The sequence below is a fragment of the Microchirus variegatus genome (assembly GCF_963457635.1).
Source record: "Microchirus variegatus genome assembly, chromosome: 17".
NCBI lineage: Eukaryota > Metazoa > Chordata > Actinopteri > Pleuronectiformes > Soleidae > Microchirus > Microchirus variegatus.
Window position 1 is genome coordinate 7063187 of NC_139818.1, and position 22246 is coordinate 7085432.

General features: G+C 44.1%; 1 protein-coding gene across 1 annotated transcript; it reads left to right on the forward strand.

The window, feature by feature from the left end:
• Positions 1-13871: 13871 nt before the first annotated feature.
• LOC310938808 (junctional adhesion molecule 3B-like) lies at positions 13872-17748 on the forward strand (the record flags this gene model as incomplete). The annotated part of the gene is made up of 2 exons (XM_083903429.1): positions 13872-14529; positions 17510-17748. 2 exons carry the CDS (start codon positions 13872-13874, stop codon positions 17746-17748), a joined length of 897 nt encoding a protein of 298 aa, XP_083759555.1.
• Positions 17749-22246: the final 4498 nt, after the last annotated feature.

A 22246-nucleotide genomic window follows, 5' to 3' on the forward strand; every position in this document is an offset into this window, starting at 1 on the left:
ACGGTCTCTTTTATCCGCACAACCTTAGGCTTCCACGTCCTTTTCGTCCTCCACCCATTTCCAGTACACCGGCAAGTCACACTCTAGTCTCGATAAAACGGTGAGACAGCGCTGACAAAGTCGTTTCGACTTTGCCGGTGTGTCACCTATCGCCACTCCAACATGTTGTAATCTCTCGGCAACAGTTTCTTTTTTCTTCTGTCTTTGAAAGATGTTTGTTGAATGTGCAATGACGCCCGAAATCCTCAAATTCCTTTCACAAAAACGGCAACAGTCGTTGATCTCCATTACAACATTTGATTACGGCATGTCTTCACCAAACTTCACAACAGCACATAAACACAGAGCACTCCTACACCTCATTTCCGTCGCTCTGACTTCGTCACCTCCTTCGTTGCTCTGATTGGTTGTAGCGCTATCCTATTGTGTGGAGAGGGAATTTAAAAGACAAGCGTTTATCCCACCCCTCCTATTGAGCCCTGCCTATGGAGAGTTCCCAGACCCTACATCTTGATGTGGGTCTGGCTCGTCAGGCTACTGTCCTGGTCCTTCTGGATCTGACAGGTGCCTTTGACACAGTGGACCACAACATCCTCCTGTCTCACTTAAACACCTGTGTGGGCATTAAGGGTACTGTTCTTAAGTGGTTTCAATCATATCTCTCTGACAGAAGCTTCTCTGTCCAACTGGGTCAGTATACTTCGGCCACTTCCCCCCTGAGCTGTGGGGTGCCTCAGGGCTCTATTTTGGGCCCCCTCCTCTTTTCAATATATATGGTGCCATTGGGATCCATATTTAGAAAGAAAAATGTCTCATTTCATTGCTTTGCAGATGACGTACAAATTGTTATGCCCTTAAAAACAAATGACCAAGCCTCTTTCCAGGTCTTATTAGACTGTCTCAATGACATTCAATATTGGATGAAGGTGAACTTTCTCTCCATGAACAAAAATAAAACTGAGATTATTTTATTTGGGCAACAAAATCTGTCCGTCTGACCATATGTCTACAGTCACCGACACACTATCTGCATTTCCTAGGTCTGATTTTAGCTTCATCCGTCACTCAGCCACTACCTCATGCAGCTTCGTGGTTATTGTCCTGCGACTCACAGGGGCGTACCCGCTGTCCACTACAGTCAAAAAGAGCTGAAAGCTTGGGTGTTCAATTATGGATAATGGCAGGTTGCAGTCAATTACCAGATCTGAGAGGGTTGAGTTGGAGATGGCTCTCTGCTCTGATGATTAAAGCTGTAGGTATTGCTTGGAGTTCTTGAAGTAATAAACTGTGATATCATTGGCTGAGTGATCAAGTCAAGTCAAGTCAAATTTATTTATAACCCACATTTACAAGCGGCTGAGCCGCAACCAAAGTGCTTCACAGAAATTCCACATGTGCCGGGGAAGGAATTGATCACAGCGGTATCAGAGGACAGACAGCTGGAAGAAGATGTGTTTGTCTCCATCAACCTAATAATGGAGCACTTCCCAGCGTCAGAGCAGAGGTTGGTGCAGATCAGAACAGCACAAGATGCAGATGATGTCTGCAAAAGACTGAAAGGCATTGTGCAAACAGGTTGGCCTCTGAGCAGAAATCCTCTTCCACCACAACTGCAGCTGTACTGGCAGTAGGACCTGCTTGTTGTAGAGGACATGATCAATAAAATACATGAAAGTCACCAGGGCATGACAAAGTGTGTTGCCAGAGCGCAGCAGTCCATGTGGTGGCCAGGTCTGACCAAACGGATCAAATAGAAAGTGGAAAATTGTGCAACCAATGCCATGTACCTTGTGGTTGACTACTATTTGCACTATATATAGAAGTGGCTAACCTTACCTCTATCACCACAGCCCACGTGCTGGGGACTTGAATGTATAATGCTCAGGTTCAATATGTTTATGTTAATGTTATACTGGTCAAGTTTATCTACAGCTACAGTAAAAACAAAATAAGTTATTTTAAGAGTCTGACAAGTAACTAAGGGGGGAGATGTAGCAAGAGCCTATGTGTACCTGTTGTATAGGGAACCTATAGGTGACAGACACATAGGAAGTATACATGTGAAGTTGGAACACAGTTAATACTGCAGAATGACTAATGTAATGCTTTAACTTGGCTGTGTGAATATCAACATTTAATCACATCCATAATCCTCCCCCCACCTGTTATTGAACTTCAAGCACATGCCCTCAGTACCCACTGAGTACATAAGTAGCCTGTAAAGGGGACAAAGTGGGAATGGACTCTGGGCAAGCACAGGTGGGGTTACCATAGAAACCATGGACAAACCACTTGGGACCCATATTGTCAGCTTGAATATAATTTTTTTTTTTAAATGCAACGAAGCAAGAAGACTGTGATCTGAGAGAGAATTAAAATAAAAACCAAATAGGGTAAATACTAGTGATGTGGCGTTCTGTATCGAGGCTTCGAAGCGTGTGCCAGGTAGAGGTGGGGGCGTTTCCGCGATGCGCGTATCGAGGCTTGCTTCATTTAGGGAGGAGCTGAAAATGATGACGTCTGAAGCCTCGCTGCCTGGCTGTACCACATGCTTCGGGAAGTGGTTCGGATTTTGCCGAGAGTTGTGACAGCGATATAAACCCTTCAGGCTCCACTCATAATTTGGGTGTTTGATGGAGAGGTTGGAGACAGTTTGGATAGAGTTTACAGAGTTTCCCCCAGTGCGGGCCGCCAGGCTTTACTTGCCCCCCCAAGTACGGAACAAGGGCGCATGCTTCCCCATGTAATCGGCGCAGTGCACGCTTGTCCAGGTGCCGATTGAAACCCAAGTCACACTATGAGTGCGTCATTATTACAGTTACATTGTTCTTGTCAATAAAGATGCTATATTTAGGGATGCACCGATAATTCGGCGGTCGAAACGGAGCGAGTTCACTGTGGAACAGCACCTGTTAAACGCTGGAAAGTATCTGCGCAAAAGTGAAACTTGGCTGCGTGCGGAGCAGATTATGAACTCCCCGCGACAATCACTTCACACCAGAGAACATTCTCTCGTTTGAGCAGTTAACTCAAGAGATCAGCTCATCTGATTCATCTGTTTTTCCCTTAATTACAGCGTTAAAGCTTCTTCTCCATAAATACTGAGACCACGGAGTAAAAACGATGAAAAGTGCGCTCTGCTCTTAACAGTCTGTAACCATGTTTTACTCCGATCTGCTCGGATCACCTACACTTTATCGCGACTGTACTCCATCCTCGCCATAAAGAGAGACCGCTTGGAGATGCAGAAGCGCAGGAGAGGGAGAAGAGAACATCGCAGGGGTGGTGCGCAGAAATAAAAGGGCAGTTTGTCTGCAGCAGATGAGGCAGATGAGGGGGCACTACGACTTTTTTATTTATTGTAGTAATAATAATAATAATAATAATGCATTATATTTCATGACACTCAAGGTCGCCTTGTTGATTTATTTTACTTTTAAATGTAACAATTGCATGGCTTGGTTTAAGATTCACTGGCTGACTACTTAGTATTGAAGTGAAAAAATGGATATTATATATTTAATTTCAAGACTGTGTCTTGTTAATAACGTCTTACAATAACGCCGTGGCCTATCCAAATAGAGTTAGAGAATATAATAATAGTATGTAAAATAATAATTTTCCATACTGCCAGTATATATATATATACACAGTATACTGCCATCACTACAATATACATGTTTTGCATACTTCTTTATTTTGCTGTTATTCACAGGCTTTCAGCAAAATGACAAACACTTCAAATTCATGCCAACTGATATTTTTGCGTCCAGTAGATGGGCTACTAGAACAAATGAAGCTTCAAGAAGCTTTGCACTGGAGTGAACCAATTGGTAGTGATGGGACAAATGAACTGAGGCATTGAGGCTTGTCTCGAGTAAAAGTGGGCGTGTCGAATGAAGCCACGCTTCGAGGCCTGTATCGCTTCCGGAAAAATGACGTAACCGATGAGGCCTCAGTTTGGACAGATCACGTCATTGGTTCGTTCACCGTATCACTTCCCAATAAAACGCTTCAAACCTCGAGGCACGCTGTGGGTGTTGTAGGCGTTTATGGTGAGAAGAGTTGGAGAGAGTAAGTGAGAGTTAGAGAGAGTTGGAGACAGTTGGAGAGAGTTAGCGAGAGTTAGAGAGAGTTAGTGAGAGTTAGAGAGAGTTAGTGAGAGTTGGAGAGAGTTAGTGAGAGTTGGAGAGAGTTAGTGAGAGTTGGAGAGAGTTGGAGAGAGTTTGTCAGAATAAGAGTAGCAGTAGCAGGAGAGTAGGAGAAGTAGAAGGAGTAGTGTAGATCATTTCCCCCACTGTAGGGCTTTGATGTGAGATATATATTTTTCTTTCCTTTTACACTGGTTTGTGTTTGTTTGTGTGTATGTCAGTTATTATGTTTGTAAATGTCACTCCTGAGTATATATATGTGCACCTTCTGTCACTTTCTTCAGTCACATACACTCTACTTTGACTCATGTATGTAAAGACGTCACTGGGAAGCCACAGTTTGACAGCAATGTTGTGTTACTCATTCTTAAAGATAACATGTTTAAGTGAAATATGTACAACTGTTTTGTGTATCATTAATAAAATGAGTTGAAAAAATAAACACTGGTGTTGGGGAATGATTTATTCATGTGATGGTGCATGTATATGTTAAGCGTGATTTTACTACAAAGCACTGTAGGAGCATTAACATTCCTGCCAGTTCCATTTTTGTTTGTTTTGCCACAAATTCCTTTTCACAAAGATGGAGCCAGCAAGAAAGAGGAAGTCCTCACCTGTATGGGAGTATTTTGAGTTGACTGATCATAATAAGGTTTGTATGTGTAATGATATACATAAAATAGTGAATATTGTATACTCGCTATACACTGAACTATCAGTCCTAATATGTATGACTTCCTTAAAGGTGAGGTGCTTGCTGTGTGATAAACAGCTAACATACAGCAACAACACTTCCTCCATGCTTCGCCATTACAGAGCACTGCATGAGCATGCCCAGCCTGCCAACAGGCCGGATACAAGCCAAAGTACCATCAGATATGTTTTTGCATGTTGTCAAAATCTCGTGTTCAGCTCCTACAACACACCAGCATCACTGTTAATTGATAACTGTTACAGGTTCCAGAAAAGCAATGGTGGATGAGGCTGTGGTCAACATGATCATCAAGGACTCCCAGCCGTTCTCCGTTGTGGAGGATGTGGGCTTCAGGGAGCTCATGCACCTAATGGATCCCAACTATATTCTCCCCAGTAGAAAGGTGTGTGAACAGAGCCAATGTGGTCATTTTTATGTTGGTCATCATAACAGCTCTTCTTTTCACCCTCAGGCTCTGAAAGCAATGGTGGATATAAAATATCAGGAGGCCAAGGAGAAGGCCAGAGAGCAGGTCCAGAAGGCTGTGGCTGTCAGTCTCACGTCTGACATGTGGACGTCCATCAATATGGACGCCTACCTGGCAGTGACGTGCCATTTCATTGACGATGAAGACCAGCTCTGCACTACTCTGCTTGGGGTGCAACATTTTCCAAAGGCCCATACAGCAGAAAACCTTGCACCGGGGCATGTACAGCTCATGGAGGAGTGGGGCATCAGAGATAAGGTGAAGTGTCTTGTCACTGATGGCGCATCAAACATGAACGCTTGTGTGAGACAGCTAAATGTGAGGCATGCAATATGCATTGCTCACACAATAAACCTTATTGTTCGCAAGTCCTTCGATGATGTGGAAGGACTAAATGAATTAAGGCAGAAATGTAGGAGGTTGGTGACCCTCTTCCGCACAAGCACTACTGCGAAAGAGCGACTGGTCCAAGTGCAGGAGCAGATGGGAAGGCAGCCCTACAAAATGATAATAGAGGTAGACACGCGTTGGAACAGCACATTCCTTATGTTGCAGCGGCTGTATGAGCTAAGAGAGCCAGTGGGGGCAGCCCTGGCCTCACTGAAAACAGACATTACCCCCCTTACAGCAGCTGAGTATGACTCTGTGAACAACACTCTGAGTGTACTCGCCCCATTCAACCAAGCAACAGTTGAGGTTTCTGCTGAGAAGAGGGTATCCTCCTCAAAAGTGATACCTCTCATGAAGATGTTGCATCATGCAATAACAAACAAGATGCACACAATGAATGCATCCACCATTGCGAGGCAGCTGGGGGACAACCTTGTTCGACGTCTGAGGGACCACATGAGTTCTTTGGAGTCAGCAGGTGGCCTGACAATGCCAACTTTATTGGATCCAAGATTTAAAAAATTAGGATTCGAAAATGCAACCAGGAGACAAGAAGCAGTGAACCGGCTGAAAAATGAGTGTGCAAATGTAATAAGGCATGAAGCCTCATCTGCCCCCCCAGACCAGCTGCAAAACACTCGCGTGGCTCAATCTGGTGGCAATAGTAAGTAACCCCATCTGTATCCTTGATTATGACAGTGGTATTGTGCATGACACCCCACACCCCTTTTTTGTTATTAGGTGCACTTTGGCGGCTGTTGGATGACGCCATAAACAGCAGCGGGAGCAGCTCAAGTGTGGTGGCAGATGCCGTGATTGAAGTGGATCGTTACTTGGCAGAGATGAATATTTCAAGGGATGAGGATCCACTCGTATATTGGCATGGACATAAAGCCATGTATCCACACCTTCACAAACTGGCAGTAACCTGGTTATGTTCGCCAGCGTCTTCAGTGCCATGTGAGAGGGTTTTTTCGAAGGCTGGAGAAGTGTTGTCTAAAAAAAGGAACCGCCTGAATCCAAAAACATTGGAAAAACTAGTGTTTTTGAATAAAAATACAAACTCTTGAAATGTTGAAATTGGTATTTTAATTAAGAACAGAGCTCCATGTCTGTGTTGTTGTCCACATACTTACACATGATCATACTATAGAAATATCCATTGTTTATTGTTTCTGCACACATAAGTAAATCATACATTTCAGCTCAAGTCGTGGTACAATGGCATTGACTGTAATTTAATTTGTCCAGCAGATGGCAGTATTCACTGTTTCATTGAGGCCTCGATGAGTGAACCTTTTGGTGAAGCAATGGGCTGGAAAGCCTCAGTGATTCACGGGGCTTCATTTGCCCATCACTAGTAGTGATGTGAAGTTCCGTATCGAGGCTTCGAAGCGTGTGCCGAGTAGGGGTGGGGGCATTTCCGCGATCCGCGTATCGAGGCTTGCTTCATTTAGGGAGGTGCTGAAAATGATGATGTCTGAAGCCTCGCTGCCCGGCTATACCACGTGATTGCTTCGGGAAGTGGTTCGGATTTTTGCCGTGAGTTGTGACAGCGATATTAACCCCTCAGGCTCCACTCAAAATGTGGGTGTTGGAGACAGTTTGGATAGAGTTTGGATAGAGTTTGGAGAGAGTTAGAGATAGTTTGGAGATTTAGGAGAGTGAGGGGAGAGAGTCAGGAGAGAATGGAGCCTGCTAAGAAGAGGAGGATGTCCCCTGTGTGGAAACATTTTGATCTCATTTCTCCCAACAAGGTAGGTACAGTAATATTTCTACAGAAGATTTTTTGCCATAATTTAAATTGATTGTGCAATGCAACTAAGCTTCAGCTGTCTTTGCTTTTGTACAAGGTGAAGTGTTTGCTATGTGCCAGGGAGCTGGGGTATAGCAACAACACCTCATCCATGCTTAGGCACTACAGAGCTTTGCGTGAGAATAAGGATGACACCAAATGTGGAACAAAACCAGGTGAGCCATCATAATGCCATGATAATATAGCATGCAGTAATTTAAGTAAATGATATAAAAATATTGTACAAGTGTAGTAAGATAATGTGTGTAATATTTGTATGTGTGCTTTGTTTTTATTTTCTTTCCTCAGGAGAAAAATCTCAAATAGATGAAGACCTGGTTAGCATGGTGATTGAGGACACCCAGCCATTTAGTGTTGTGGAGGACAAAGGATTTAAAAGATTTGTTAAATCGTTAAATCCTAGCTATGTTCTCCCCACTAAGAAGGTAATAAAAGCATTACAAATGGTGCTTTTACTGAATAAAACCATTAACAGTGTGGATAGGCAGGACTGAGGATCAAACCTGAGTCCATCAGTCACAGGACAGCCACAATACACACTGCTACACAGCCACCTCAGACATTTAAACTAAATGTTTTTTCTTTCCTTTAGGCCCTGAAAACCATGTTGGAGGCCAGGTACCAGGAGATGAAGGAGAAAGCTAAGGCCAGCATTGAGAAGGCAGCAGCTGTGAGTCTGACATCAGATATGTGGACCTCTATCAACACAGAGGCCTATCACGCTGTCACCTGCCATTTTGTCAATGAATCCAGCAAATTAAATACAGTTGTTTTGGGAGTACCACATTTTCCCACCGCGCACACTGCAGAAAATATTGCAGAAGTGAAAGCCTCGCTCATGAGGGAATGGGCTATTACAGACAAAGTTACATGCTTTGTAACAGATGGGGCTGCCAATATGGGGGCTTGTGCAAGGGAGCTACGGCTCAAACATGCCATATGTGTAGCTCACACCCTGAACTTAGTGGTGAAGAAGGCCCTTGAACAGACCCCTGAGATCTCTGACATCTGAGCCAAGTCCAGGAAGATAGTGGGATATTTCAGGAGCAGTACCACTGCAAAGGTAAGTTCTGTAGCTTTATTACCATTTCTTTAAAGTTTATAGTTCTGCTGCCTTGACAATTTAATGAATGATTTGTAATTGTATTTTGTAAGTAGAGGCTTGCAGTGGTGCAGGAACAATTGGGGAAGCCTCAACTCAAAATTATCCAGGAAATGGAAACTCGCTGGAATATCACTTACAATATGCTGCAAAGACTGTTTGAGTAAAGAGAGCCAGTGGGTGCTGCTTTGGCAAGTCTCACAACAGACATCTCACCTATGTCATCAGAGGAATATAGCATAATGTCCGAGTGTCTGATTGTCCTAGGACAATTTAATGAGGCAACCACCGAGCTCTCTCAGGAAAAAAGGGTGTCTGTCTCAGAGGTCATACCTTAGCTTGCTATTGTGGATCATTGCCTCACTGACGAAATGGAAAAACCACCATCCACTGGGTTTTCTCTGGCTGAGAAGCTGAGGATGCTCTTGAGAGAGAAGCTGGATAGGATCCAAACCATGAGCATTATGTGCCTTGGGACACAGGTTTCTCAGCCCTGCAAGAGCAGGTGAAGCAGAAAAAAGACTGAAAGCAAAATTTGCTTCCATAATGAGGACCACCTCCTCACCACTACCACCACCACCACCACAGCCATCAACGTCACAAACTGTTGAGGCTGTTTCCCAAGGTACTATTGTTATTCCATTTGAGTTGCATTTATGTGAACTGTTAAACTCACAAAAAACTCTTCCTATTTCTTAGGTAACAACCTGTGGCGTCGCCTGGATGACAGCGTCAGGCAGACACAAACGCAAAATGTGACAGCAGACGCAAATATTGAGGTCCAACGCCACATGATGGAGCCAAATATTGGAAGGCAGGAGGACCCCCTTCAATACTGGGAGAGACAGAAATATGTCTATCCCCATTTATACAAGTTAGCAGTGGCATTCTTGTGTACGCCTGCCTCATCTGTGCCCTGTGAGCGGGTGTTTTCCAAAGCAGGCGAAATATTGTCAAAAAACAGAAATCGCCTAAGACCTGCCACAGTGTTTCTAAATAATTTCACCTTCCACTTTTTAAACCTGCATCAGAGCTCACTACATTTTGAGGGTTGATTATTAGGGCAAACTCGCATTTCCCCTTGCTCCACCCTACACGTGAATGCGCAAAATGTAGGGTTAGGGGAGGTATTGGGACGGGGCCTAAGAGCCTCATCCACAACTCTAAGTCTATAGCTTTCTGTTGGAGCCAATGTTGAATAAAACAGTTTCTGCATCCAACCATCCCCCTTCAACGAGAGTATGGGAACAACAGGAATTATTATTATAATGGGTTAGGGTTGTTTGTGTGTTTAAGGTTGTTTTATTGTGGGGTCCATTTCAAGCACATGCCCTCAGTACCCACTGAGTACATAGGTAGCCTGGAAAAGGGGACAAAGTGGGAATGGACTCTCGGCAAACACAGGTGGGGCTACCATGGAAACCATGGACAAACCCACCAAGAAGACTTTGTGATCTAAGACATAATTAAAATAAAAACCAAGTAGGATAAATACTGAATGAAGGATAAAAGCATTAAAGGAAAACATTTAAATGACTTTTAAGTTTGAACAGTGATGAAGAACTGTTGAGGGCAGCACTACAGCTCTTAGTAACAGCCTGCCAAGAAGTATTCATATTTACATAAGTAATTATTTTTATCAAGATTATTTCTATGTACTTTTATTAACACCAAAGACAAATCTGCAAGACTTATCTCCTCAGCTCTCTACATTTGCACATTGAGCATTGCCTTGACTCCAAGATGGCTAGAGCACGTCTTGCTTACCCCCTGCTTCTCCTCACCACTCACTGCTTCTTCAGTGTGTTAGCAGTGGAGCTGAGGACAGACATTCCCTCACTATGGACTAATGACGTGCCAAAATGCTTTGTCCCCAAATTGGTGCAATCTGGAAAGTTAGCTGAGCTGACGTGTTTTGAGGATGAGGGCCTCCCAGACTTACAGTACCAGTGGTTCAAGAACAAGGAGGAGATTCCTGTCGACCCAAATACCAATCCAAATTTCTCCTCCTCTTCATACACTCTCGACACACAAACAGGAACTCTGACATTCACTATGGTCAGGAAAGAAGATGAAGGAGAGTACTTTTGTCGAGCGAACAATGATGCAGGACAAGCTGAGTGTCTACCCCAGAAGATGCTAGTGTATGTTCTGGATTTTTGTATTTTACTGGGCATGCTGTTGGTGGTCACAGTTGTCCTGTGTATAACATTGGTCCTCTGCTGTGTATCCAAGAAAGGCAAAAAACAGAGAGGAAACAATTACAAAGATCCAGCCAACGGAGATGAAATGGTCAACTTAAGAATCGTAGAAGAAGGGGATTTCTGAAACAAGATGTCATTTGCGGTCTGAGGAGGGAGAGGATGATAAGGGGTGCTCTACCAATGAGTGTTCCACTCTGTGGAAACATTTAGCTTCAAAACTTCATTTGTACCAAGTTTATTTTCTGCTATTGAAATATTTTTGTTGGATTGTATTTTCTTATGCCTATAGATACATGTTTGTAACTACTAACTAAATGTTGGATTATATGATGCAAATAAACATGAACTGCTGAGGAAAAACATGATTCCTGTGCCCAACTTAATATAAAGTTACAACACTGCTTCAGCACTGTAGCCAGGCTGACACAGAGCCACAGCTCCACTGAACCATCTATACCTTTAACACTGAGCAGTGACCACTTTATGAACTTTTTTGTGAATAAAATAACATCAATTGGAGAAAAAAATTATCATCTTCTCCCTCATTGTGGCACTGACTCATCTTTTAGCACAAGAGCTTTAGAAGCACCAGGTGTACAGTTAGACAGTTTCTCCCCTATAGATCTCCCTGAGTTAACATCACTTGTTTCATCATCTAAACCGTCAAACTGTCAGTTAGATCCAATCCCCACTAAACTGTTTGAAGATTTTTTACTTTAATTAATAGCTGTATATTAAATCAAGTTAATCTATCATTATTAACTGGATATGTGCCCTAAACATTTAAAGTAGTAGTGATTAAAAGGCATGTGAGCGGTGCCAGGCGGCGAAAAATAGCCAACCCATTGCTAGTAGCTATCTGGGCCACTTGTTGGCTTCACGGCCAAATTAAATCTTAGCGATGGATTACACTGTTCTTGAGCCCACTAGCAATGGGCTGGAAAATGTCCTCGTCATGACTGACGTCTTTAGTAAATACACACTGGCTTCCCGCCCGTGACCAACGGGCCTCTTAAGTGGCTCAGGTGTTGGTAACGGAATGGTTCTCGAAGTTTGGTGTTCCCGCTCATATCCACTCTGATCAAGGCCGTATTTTTGAGAGCTCTCTCGTTCAGCAACTCTGTGCTCTTTATGGTGTTGTAAAATCTTGCACAACGCCATACCTCCCTGCTGGTAATGGCCAGTGTGAGAGATTTAATCGGACGCTTCACAACCTTCTGTGTACCCTGCCTGTGTCTCGTAAGCGGGATTGGAGCTCCTGTCTGCCACAAGTATTGTATTCATACAACACTACTCCCCATCAGGCAACTGGTGAATGCCCTTTCTTCCTTATGTTTGGTCAGGAACCTATGCTCCCGGTTGATTTTCTGTTGGGTCGAGTTCAGGAACCTGTTGGTGGAGAGGTCCATGAACGGATTCAGGAGCGCCAAAACCGTTTAACGATAGCCCTTTCAGCCAGAGAGAGGTTGAGGATTGCAGCCGAGCGCAGGAAAAGAAACTATGACCAGCATGTCCGAGATGCTCCACTGGAGGAAGGTCAGTTGGTCTGGTTATGAGATTTTAGTGCAAGGGGGCGCCATAAGATCAGAGACATTTGGGGTCGTGTTTTCTTTAAAATTTTGAGAGCACCGAAAGAGGGAGGCTCTGTTTATACTGTTGCACCTGCTAGTGACCACACCAAAACCAAGCAGGTTCATCGCACACTGTTAAAAGCTGTGACAGGAGTCGTCCCTCCAGGGCAGATTATTGCTCCTCACGCACCTGCCTCTGACCAGCGACAGTCAGAGGATGAGTTTTCAGGGGATGATTTGTTGGCACTAAGGCTTGAGTTACCTCAGACAAGGGTTACTCATACCACTGTAGTGACCCAAACGACCCCTCAGCTGTTGGATGTTAGATCCTATGGTGACACTTGGCCCTGGGGCTCTTACAGCAGCCATGCCCCCTAACCCAGTTGAGGAGGTGGTGCGACTATCGGCACGCTGAACTGCAGGCCAACACTCTAATGTTCACCATCTCTACCGGTTGGAGAAAGGGTTTTCTCTCCTTATTATTAGCCCCATGATTTTTTGACCAATCGCCACCAGAGGGCACATTATATAGGGAGGTGGAATTGATCTTGCGCTCTCTCTCTCTTGCTTGGCTGAGGCACCTCCGCTTTCTGGTGGCCTCACTTCCGGGCTATTGATTTGACCGGCTGCAGGTATGTGAATGGTGGCATGCGTAAATATATTATTATTTATAGAATATCGCTGTGCCGCTGGGTCCTCCTGGTTCTCAGATAATGGGATCGGTGAGACGAGCTCCATATTCCGTTTAGGTCTTTTAATACTGTGTACTTTTGAATTATATTCACAATCATGCATGTTATATTGTATAAAATAAATTGACTGACTCTGTTAAAAACTGGAACCACGCTCTTGTCTCTTGTCTCTAAATTAGAAGTGAAATTGAACCTGTGTGCCAAGTAATAACTTCCTGGGGCGAAACTCCCCAGGTGGCGTTGTCCGCTCTTTAACTGTCAGTGCCTCTCTCCACAATCGTTTGTGTGTTTAAGGTTGTTTTAATGTGGGGTCCACTTCAAGCACATGCCCTCAGTACCCACTGAGTACATAGGTAGCCTGGAAAGGGGACTCTCGGCAAACACAGGTGGGGCTACCATGGAAACCATGGCCAAACCCACTTGGGACCCATATTGTTATCTTGAATATAACCAAGACGACTATGTGATCTAAGAGAGAAATACAATTAAATAAAAACCAAATAAGGGTAAATACTGAATCATCAGATAAAAGGAGGCATTAAAGGAAAACATTTAAATGACTTTGAAGTTTAAACAGTGATGAAGAACTATTGAGGGCAGCACTACAGCTCTCAGTGAAAAGCCTGCAAGAATTATTCCTATTCACAAGTAATTATTATTATAAAGATTATTTCGATGTACATTATTAACACCAAAGACAAATCTGCAAGACTTATCTCCTCAGCTCTCTACTTTTGCACACTGAGCATTGCCTTGACTCCAAGATGGCAAAAGCACGTCTTGCTTACCTCCTGCTTCTCCTCAACACTCACTGCTTCTTCAGTTTGTTAGCAGTGGAGCTGAGGACAGACAATGCCTCACTATGGACTAATGAGTGTGAAGAAATTGAGTTATCATGCGAGATTCACTCCACCTCTACACTCAATCCCAGAGTGGAATGGAAAAAGATCACAACGGTTGGAACAAGTCTTGTGTACTCTGATGGGAAGGTTGTAGGTGACCTGAAGAACAGAGCAAGATTGAGAGAACCTGCCTCGTTACTGATACTCAGTGCCAAGAGGTCAGACACGGCAATATATCGCTGCGAGGTCACTGCTGTCAATGACCGGAAGACTTTGGCTGAGATTATGATCAACCTTGTTGTAAGAGTGAAACCTAATGCGCCAAAATGCTTTGTCCCCAAATTGGTGCAATCTGGAAAGCCAGCTGAGGATGAAGGCCTTCCAGACTCCCAGACTCCCACTACCACTGTCGACCCAAATACCAATCCAAAATTTTTCAACTCTTCATACACTCTCGACACACAAAATGGAACTCTGATATTCACTACGGTCGGGAAAGAAGATGCAGGAGAGTACTTTTGTCGAGAGAAGAACAACTCAGGACAAGCTGAGTGTCTACCCCAGAAGATGCAAGTGTATGGTCTGGATTTGTTTTGGATTTTACAAGGAATGCTGTTGGTGGTCACAGTCGTCCTGTGTATAACATTGGTCCTCTTCTATGTATATAAGAAAGGTGAAAAACAGAGAGGAAACAATTATGAAGATCCAGCCAACGGAGATGAAATGGTCAGCTTAAGAACGGTAGATGAAGGGAATTTCTGACAAAAGAAGTCATTTGTGGTCTGAGGAGGGAGAGGAAGATAAGGGGTGTTGTGTTTAGTGAGGGACAGGACATGTGTGAGCCAGTTCCACATTGTCTGACCATGGAGCTGTCACAGTCCCCCTTATTATGCTGTGTTTCCATCATTGTACAGTTCAATTTGCTACAGTATGGTAAGGTTTGGAATGGTAAAGCCCTACCCTGCTGTACCAATGAGTTTTCCACTCTGTGGAAACACAGCTGTAACAATTACTGCATAGTTTTCAATACCAGTGAATGTGTCACTCCATCATTACTCGTTTCTACTGTCAACCATTAGCTTCAGAATTTGTCATTTGTATCATGTTTATTTTCTACTATTGAAATATTTTTGTTGGACTGTATTTTTTTATGCCTATAGATACACGTTTTGTAACTACTAAGTAAATGTTGTTATACGATGCAAATAAATATGAACTGTTGAGGAAAAATATGAATCCAGTGCCCGTCTTATAAAGTAAGTAAAATACAAAGTTACAGTAATTTTTCAGTTCTGTAATTTTCTGTTTTCAATCCAATTCGCCAAGATCAGAGGGTCTGGGTCAGACGCCTTTTTGAGCACTCCATAAAGACTGTTCGTTTACTACAAAATTTTTCTCTACCTGTTTACTGTTATCACATGTACGGTTTCAGCTCTCACCACCTACAACAGACACTCTTTTGGACATCAGACATCAGCTCACCAGTATTTGGAGCGATTCCCAGCCGATCCTAGCCTAAAAATCTAGACATCCTAGCGGCAGCAAATGTAATTTGGCTGGTGGGGCAGTCTAGCTACGCTCCATTGAGCTTAGGAGCTGAGAAATCGAGAAACGGACGGCCCAATCACATCGCGGTAGGCGGGCTTAACGTTATGACAACATCAACAGCTTAGGTTAGAGCGTATGAAAACAGGGGTAGTACAAGTTAACCATGCTATCAAATGATGTTGCTGCCGGCAAAACTAGTTGGAAACATGCCTGTAATGAAAACCAGGCTATTGTACACTGTCACATGATATTACAATATATTTAACAATACAGCTAACATACCGTGGTGATGCTACGTCGAACTGTTGCTCCTCCAGGACTTGCAGGGCTAGGGCGGAACTTTTTCAAGTCCCTTGGAGTCTTCGACGGGGTAGGCTGTCACCTATCGCCACTCCAACATGTTGTAATCTCTCGGCAACAGTTTCTTTTTTCTTCTGTCTTTGAAAGATGTTTGTTGAATGTGCAATGACGCCCGAAATCCTCAAATTCCTTTCACAAAAACGGCAACAGACGTTGATCTCCATTACAACATTTGATTACGGCATGTCTTCACCAAACTTCGCAACAGCACATAAACACAGAGCACTCCCACAACCTCATTTCCGTCGCTCTGACTTCGTCACCTCCTGATTGGTTGTAGCGATATCCTATTGCGTGGAGAGGGAATTTAAAAGACAAGCGTTTATCCCACCCCTCCGATTGAGCCCTGCCTATGGAGAGTTCCCAGACCCTACATCTTGATGTGGGTCTGGCTCGTCAGGCTGGGAAGCTCACATGCAACAGACACTTATGGCTGTATTTAATGCACATTTATTTCAGCATAACACTAGGGCTCATGTTTGTCAGAGCACAACATACAGACACAATCTTATCAAGGAATGTCATGTCTTCAGCCTTAAGTCCCACACTGTCCTGTATGTCAAAGCCCAAATCCCCAGGTAACAGTTTGTCCAGAATCCCACAGTTATCAATTACACATTCGCATCAACATCGGGATACTGTGGAAGGGTATTGTTGGTCGTCTTACAGCCGCGATCCAAGCGAGCCGACGACTCGGATACTTGGTTCTCCCTGGTTGCGCCTCCAAGCAGGAAATCGGTGAAAGTTAATCCATTGCCGATCTTTCTCCCACTGCGATTGTGTGTTGCGCTGTTACACCCCACGACACAGCAACGGTTTAACATGGTTGAGATGGTAATGTGGCGGCACGAGGGTGATAAGGTCATTAAAGAATGAAGAATAAACTGCTCTATTATTCAATATAAAAATCTGACAACGCCACCCTGGAAATGTTAAACCAGGGAAAATATTTGATTCACAAATTGAACTGAGATCACAATACCCCAATAAGGGCACACAGGTTCATCATACGAAGGAGCTTGAGACGTGGTTCCATCCAACAATAATCTTTATTATAATCTTTTTTTAACAAGAGGTTAAAACAGCATATAAAAGCTAAAATGGGAGATTGGGAAAATGTAGGAGTCACCCTGATTCACACAGTGCACACACTCACACAACATGCCAGAAGGAAGATCAAAAGGGTGCTCGGACAACACAGCACACGGAAACACCACCACCCAAAAGCAGCCTCAACCACCTTCGGCTCTCAGCACCTAAGGACACAAGGGAGGATAGGATGTTAGTCACCTGACCAGGAAAATAAACAAAATACCAAAAATAAGATAATCAATAAACAAAATACCAACAAATAAAATAATCAGCAAACAATACAAATTAATATTCAATCCAAAATAATGTCCAACCTAAATAACTTGCCCAAAATAAAATAACTAAACCAAATTGTGGTGCATGGAAATTAAAGAAATAATACAATTAACAAAAAAACATCATTACTCAAATAATTCAACACAATAAACAAACTAAGGTTAACTAATTAAGGTAAATGGGGCCAAATTCTATCTACTCCGTTAAAAACGGCATAAGACCCAATTAATTAAGTAAAACCCTTGATTTCTATGAGCGATACAGGTTGCCTCCTGTGGACACAGTTTCTACTGCCGGCAAAGCAGTTCCGGCTGCAGGCAAAGCAGCAGCGTTCCTGTACTGTGGAGGACAGTGCAGGGTGAGGAAGAGCGCAGTGCGAGGAAGAGCGCAGCGTGAGGAAGAGCGCAGCAAATGGGAGTGTGCCTGGAGCTGCCAGAGCGCCAAACCAGGCCTGCTGTTCCAATCTCGGCGCGATTGGAACTCACCGAAGCGCATGGGGAGTGAACCCTCTGTGCGCGCGTAGCCACTATCCGAGGCACCCTATAATTAAACACCCATTCATAAATTGCGCATCATGTGATTACGTTCCAAAAGATGACAAAAGACCTACCAAGCGCGATCTGTAAAAGATCCACGTCTAACAGTGGGGGACCTGCTTTTAGGCAACCTGAGTAAAATAGCGATCGTTATTTACTGCATGGATGAACACGCACCGACACAAACATTTCACACCGCTCATACCTGCGACGCGGAAGCGGGACGGACAGGAAGCAGGGCGTGCATTCGGCATCAAGGAAAAGCCAAGAGACAGCCACCCATATATAGACTACGATCAGATGTGACTGGTCGACAAGTGAGTGGAGCAATTAAAGGAACACACTGGACATCAATTAGGACATCTTAATTCTGCCACAGTAAGTAACGCCAAATTAAGAAAACTAAGACACGCGACTGAGAAGAGTACGTCTACAGTGCGCAGTGGTCCAAGTAGTAGTAGTGAAGTACAGGAAGTAAAGGAAGCCTCCAACGCCAAGTGATGATGTCACATGCCCGAGCCCTATTGAACAATTTCTATGCCTGATTCGAGGACAGAATGGACTACAACTCGCCATGTCCTGAAAAGCTACGCAGATCAGCTGACTGGTGTCTTCACTGACATCTTTAATCAGTCTCTGGATCATTCTATGGTCCCTGCATTCCTCAAAAAATCCACCATTGTGCCAGTGCCAAAGCACAACAAGCGCTCGAGCTTGAATGACTATAGACCCGTGGCACTTACATCAGTAGTCATGAAGGTGTTTGAGAGGCTTGTAAAGGACTCCATCTGCTCCTACACCCCCAGCTCCATCGACCCTCTGCAGTTTGCGTACCGTCCAAACAGATCCACTGAGGACGCCATCACCCACATTCTGCACACCACCCTCACTCATGTTGACAGTAGCAGTGGGAATTATGTGAGACTGCTGTTTATTGGCTATAGTTCAGCTTTCAACACCGTGATTCTGCTCAGACTGATCAACACAATGAGGGACCTAGGACTGAACCCCCAGCTGTGCAGATGGGTGCTGCAGCTCTGACACCATCACCCTCAGCACTTTGCTGACAACACTGTAGTGCTGGGTCTCATCTCCAACGACGAGACAGCCTACAGGAAGGAGGTGGAGATCTGGTGCCTAGATAACTGCCTCCAGCTGAACGTCAGCAAAACCAAGATGGTTGTGGATTATAGAAGCAGCAGCACTGCCACTCCCCTCTCTTCATTGACGGTGCTCCAGTGGATGTGGTAAATAATATGAAGTACCTCGGAGTTCAACTCTCGGATGAGCTCACCTGGTCCATCCGCACTCACACCCAGGTCAAAAAGGCTGTACCACCAGAGACAGCTGAGGAGGTTCAGGGTCTAAGATCCTGAAAACCTTTTATACAGCTGCTCTTGAGAGTGTCTTAACAACAAGCATCTGTTCCTGGTTTGGAAACTGCACAGCCCAGGACCGTAAGACCATGCAGAGAGTGGTGAAAGCAGCCGAGCGCTGCATCGGCTCAGATCTGCCCTCTCTGCAGGACACTTACACCAGACACTGCTGGAGCAGAGCCACCAAGATTCTTAAGGACACTTCCCAACCCAGTAACAAACTGTTGAAGCTGCTGAACTCAGGCAAAAGGTTCTGCAGCCTGACAACCCACGCAGAAAGACTGAGAAGGAGCTTTTATCCCCACAGCATAAGGCTCCTCAACCAGAACATGTCTCACCCGATAAATATAACAAAGGTATATAGCAAAGGTCAATTTGCACTACTACTATACTGCACTTTAGCATCACACCACTTTTCCTGTCACTTTATTTACACCTTATCATTTTATCATATTTAAGTTCAATTTTAGTTAAATTTAAGTAAATGTTCAGCATCAGAGCGACTCTAAAATAACATTTCACTGTGCGTTACCGTGTAACTGTCAACATGTGACAAATAAAAATCCTTGAAACCAATTCTGTACCCACCGCAACATTAAAATCTGACTCTCAAGTGTCTCGTGATTTCCATATAAAGCTTACACCAGGTGTAAAAGGACTTCGGTAAAGTTTGACAGAAATTGGCAGATTTGCAGTTTGGTTCAATAAATCATAGGCAAAATGCTTTTGTTACATAATAGGCATCTCTATCTAACTGAATGTAAACGACCCCCGGGTCAGTCTTCCACTCCTGTAGTGCCAGGTGTGCTAGGGATGAATGTAATTTGAGAGTGTTATGAGGAGCTATTTGGCCAGCACGGCCCTGGCCTCTTTGATCTCCCACCGGTGGTCCATGCTCCCCCTCCATGGCAGCAAGCTCTACAGTATTGTCATCAGGTTCAACTCAGGCCTCTTAGGGCTAGGACAGGGCTTGCCAAAGGTAGAGGCCGAAGGACCATTCACATACTTGGAGGCACAGTTAAGTTGGTGACAGCTACTTGTTCTCCTGAGTTTTGTAACGTCCCTGTTTTGCTTGTGTAGCAGCATGGATGAGTTTCATCGCATGCATTATAGTCAATTTGTCAATTCACGTATAAATACGGTAGATCTCCCCCTGTTTCGCTCTTTGCACTCCTGCCCGACATGTCACTTCCGGTCAGAGTGTTTGGCTCTTGATGAGTAGGATTTTGTGCTGCGCCACGTTTCTACCGTTCATCTACCTGTGTGCTTATGGAGTTTCTTTTGTGTACTGCAGAGCAACTGGGTCTGCACGCCTTGCACAAGGTGCGCTGTTTGGGGCTTACCTGGGCTGAAGCCCAGGGGCCTCCCACGTTTAGGGGCCTCCCATTTTCAGGTTCATGATGCGCTGAAAAGGTCATATTGTTTTGTAACAGGTCAGGTTTTCTGTCAATCACTCTAATCACACGTTACGTGGCTGCTGATTGATCCAAGTGACACACATGACCCCATTGGCCCGTGGGCTTACCTATCAAAATGTCTAGTTTTGGGGGTGTGTGTCCCTCTATGATTGAGTGACAGTGTGGAAAATGAAAAAAAAAAGTCAGGGAAGACGTTCGAGAGTGGTGCCCAGAAAAGAAAAATAAAAGCGCTTACGTGTCGGCATCGGAACGCCAATATAAACAACAGAAACTTTTTTTTTCAAAACTATATTTCACACGCAAACTCAATAACGGAGAGTGTGTGCCCAGAAAATGGCTCTGTTATTCGCCATCAGCAGGTACTGTGTTTTGCTTTGCAGGCAAATTTTTGGTGATAATAAAAAGTCATCATTCGTTAGTAGGGGTTATTTTGACTGGAAACATGCAAATGATCGTATAACAGAACATGAAAGCTGTGACATTCACAGAAAAGCCATGATTGCTTTCATCAAGCAGCTGACAGTGGGACAGTGGACTCGGAACTCAAACAAACAGTTCAATGAGGAGTGTGGATATTGGACACAGGTTCTACAGAGAGTTGCTGTTGTAAAGTTTTCGGCTGTAGATTACCTATATATTACAATTTTTAAAAATGAGACTATGAATCGAGGGGATGGGGGGGCCTCCAAAACCTCTCAGCCCTGGGGCCTAACATTAGGTTAAGGCGGCCCTGCTCACGGCTAACGCTGAAGTGGTTGCAGGTGAATGCCGGTGTCGTGCCAATGTAAGTATCCCCGACAGAAAGTGTTTTCCCTGGCCACGGCCGTGGAGGCGGAGAAACAGTGGTGCGCATGCTATGATAAAACTAACAACAATTGCATTGTTTAATGATTTATTTTATGTATACTTCACATAGTACTCTAACCTTAGGTATTGTGAACAGCTTTGTTCTATTCTAGCCAAAAATATGGGGGGAAACACATTATAGAAGAAAGTTGTTCATAATCCCAGAAGTTATAGAGTAGTACGTGAAGCATACATGAAATAAATCATTAAACAATGCAATTGTTGATAGTTTTAATTTACTTGGGTGAAAGCATGCGCACCACTGTTTCTCCGCCTCCGCGGCTGTGGCCAGGGGAAACACTTTCTGTCGTGGATACTTACATTGGCACGACACGGGCATCATACTACAAATTTTATTTTAGCTTAATAATAAGTGTTAATTTTGTATTTTTTTAAGATAAATGTTGGCAACCTGGCTTAAAAAGGAAATGTGACCTGGATGACGTCACGATCAGCTGTTGATCAGCTGTCCGCTGCTGTTTTGTCTCTCCCTGAATTCGGCTTTATCTAGCCCAACTGGCCTGTTGGGAAGCTGACCCTTCCGCCCCGCACCCCTCCGGCTGGTCTTCTGCGGGGTGGATGCGTGGCTATCCTGGGGGCTGTGGTGGCCGAGGGCTCCTCCTGCCCTGTGACAATGACTTGGTCCCCCACTCAGATTTCAACCGCATCTAATGACAACACCTATACATTAACACATGTGCACGTTCATGCTCACACACACACACATACACCCCACTACAATATAAGATAAATCTGAACTGATATAGCTGTTGTAAGCCTGGATACCCTCTCTTGATATGGTCTTTAATGATTACTAGAAACCATACCTGTTATACAAAGGAATG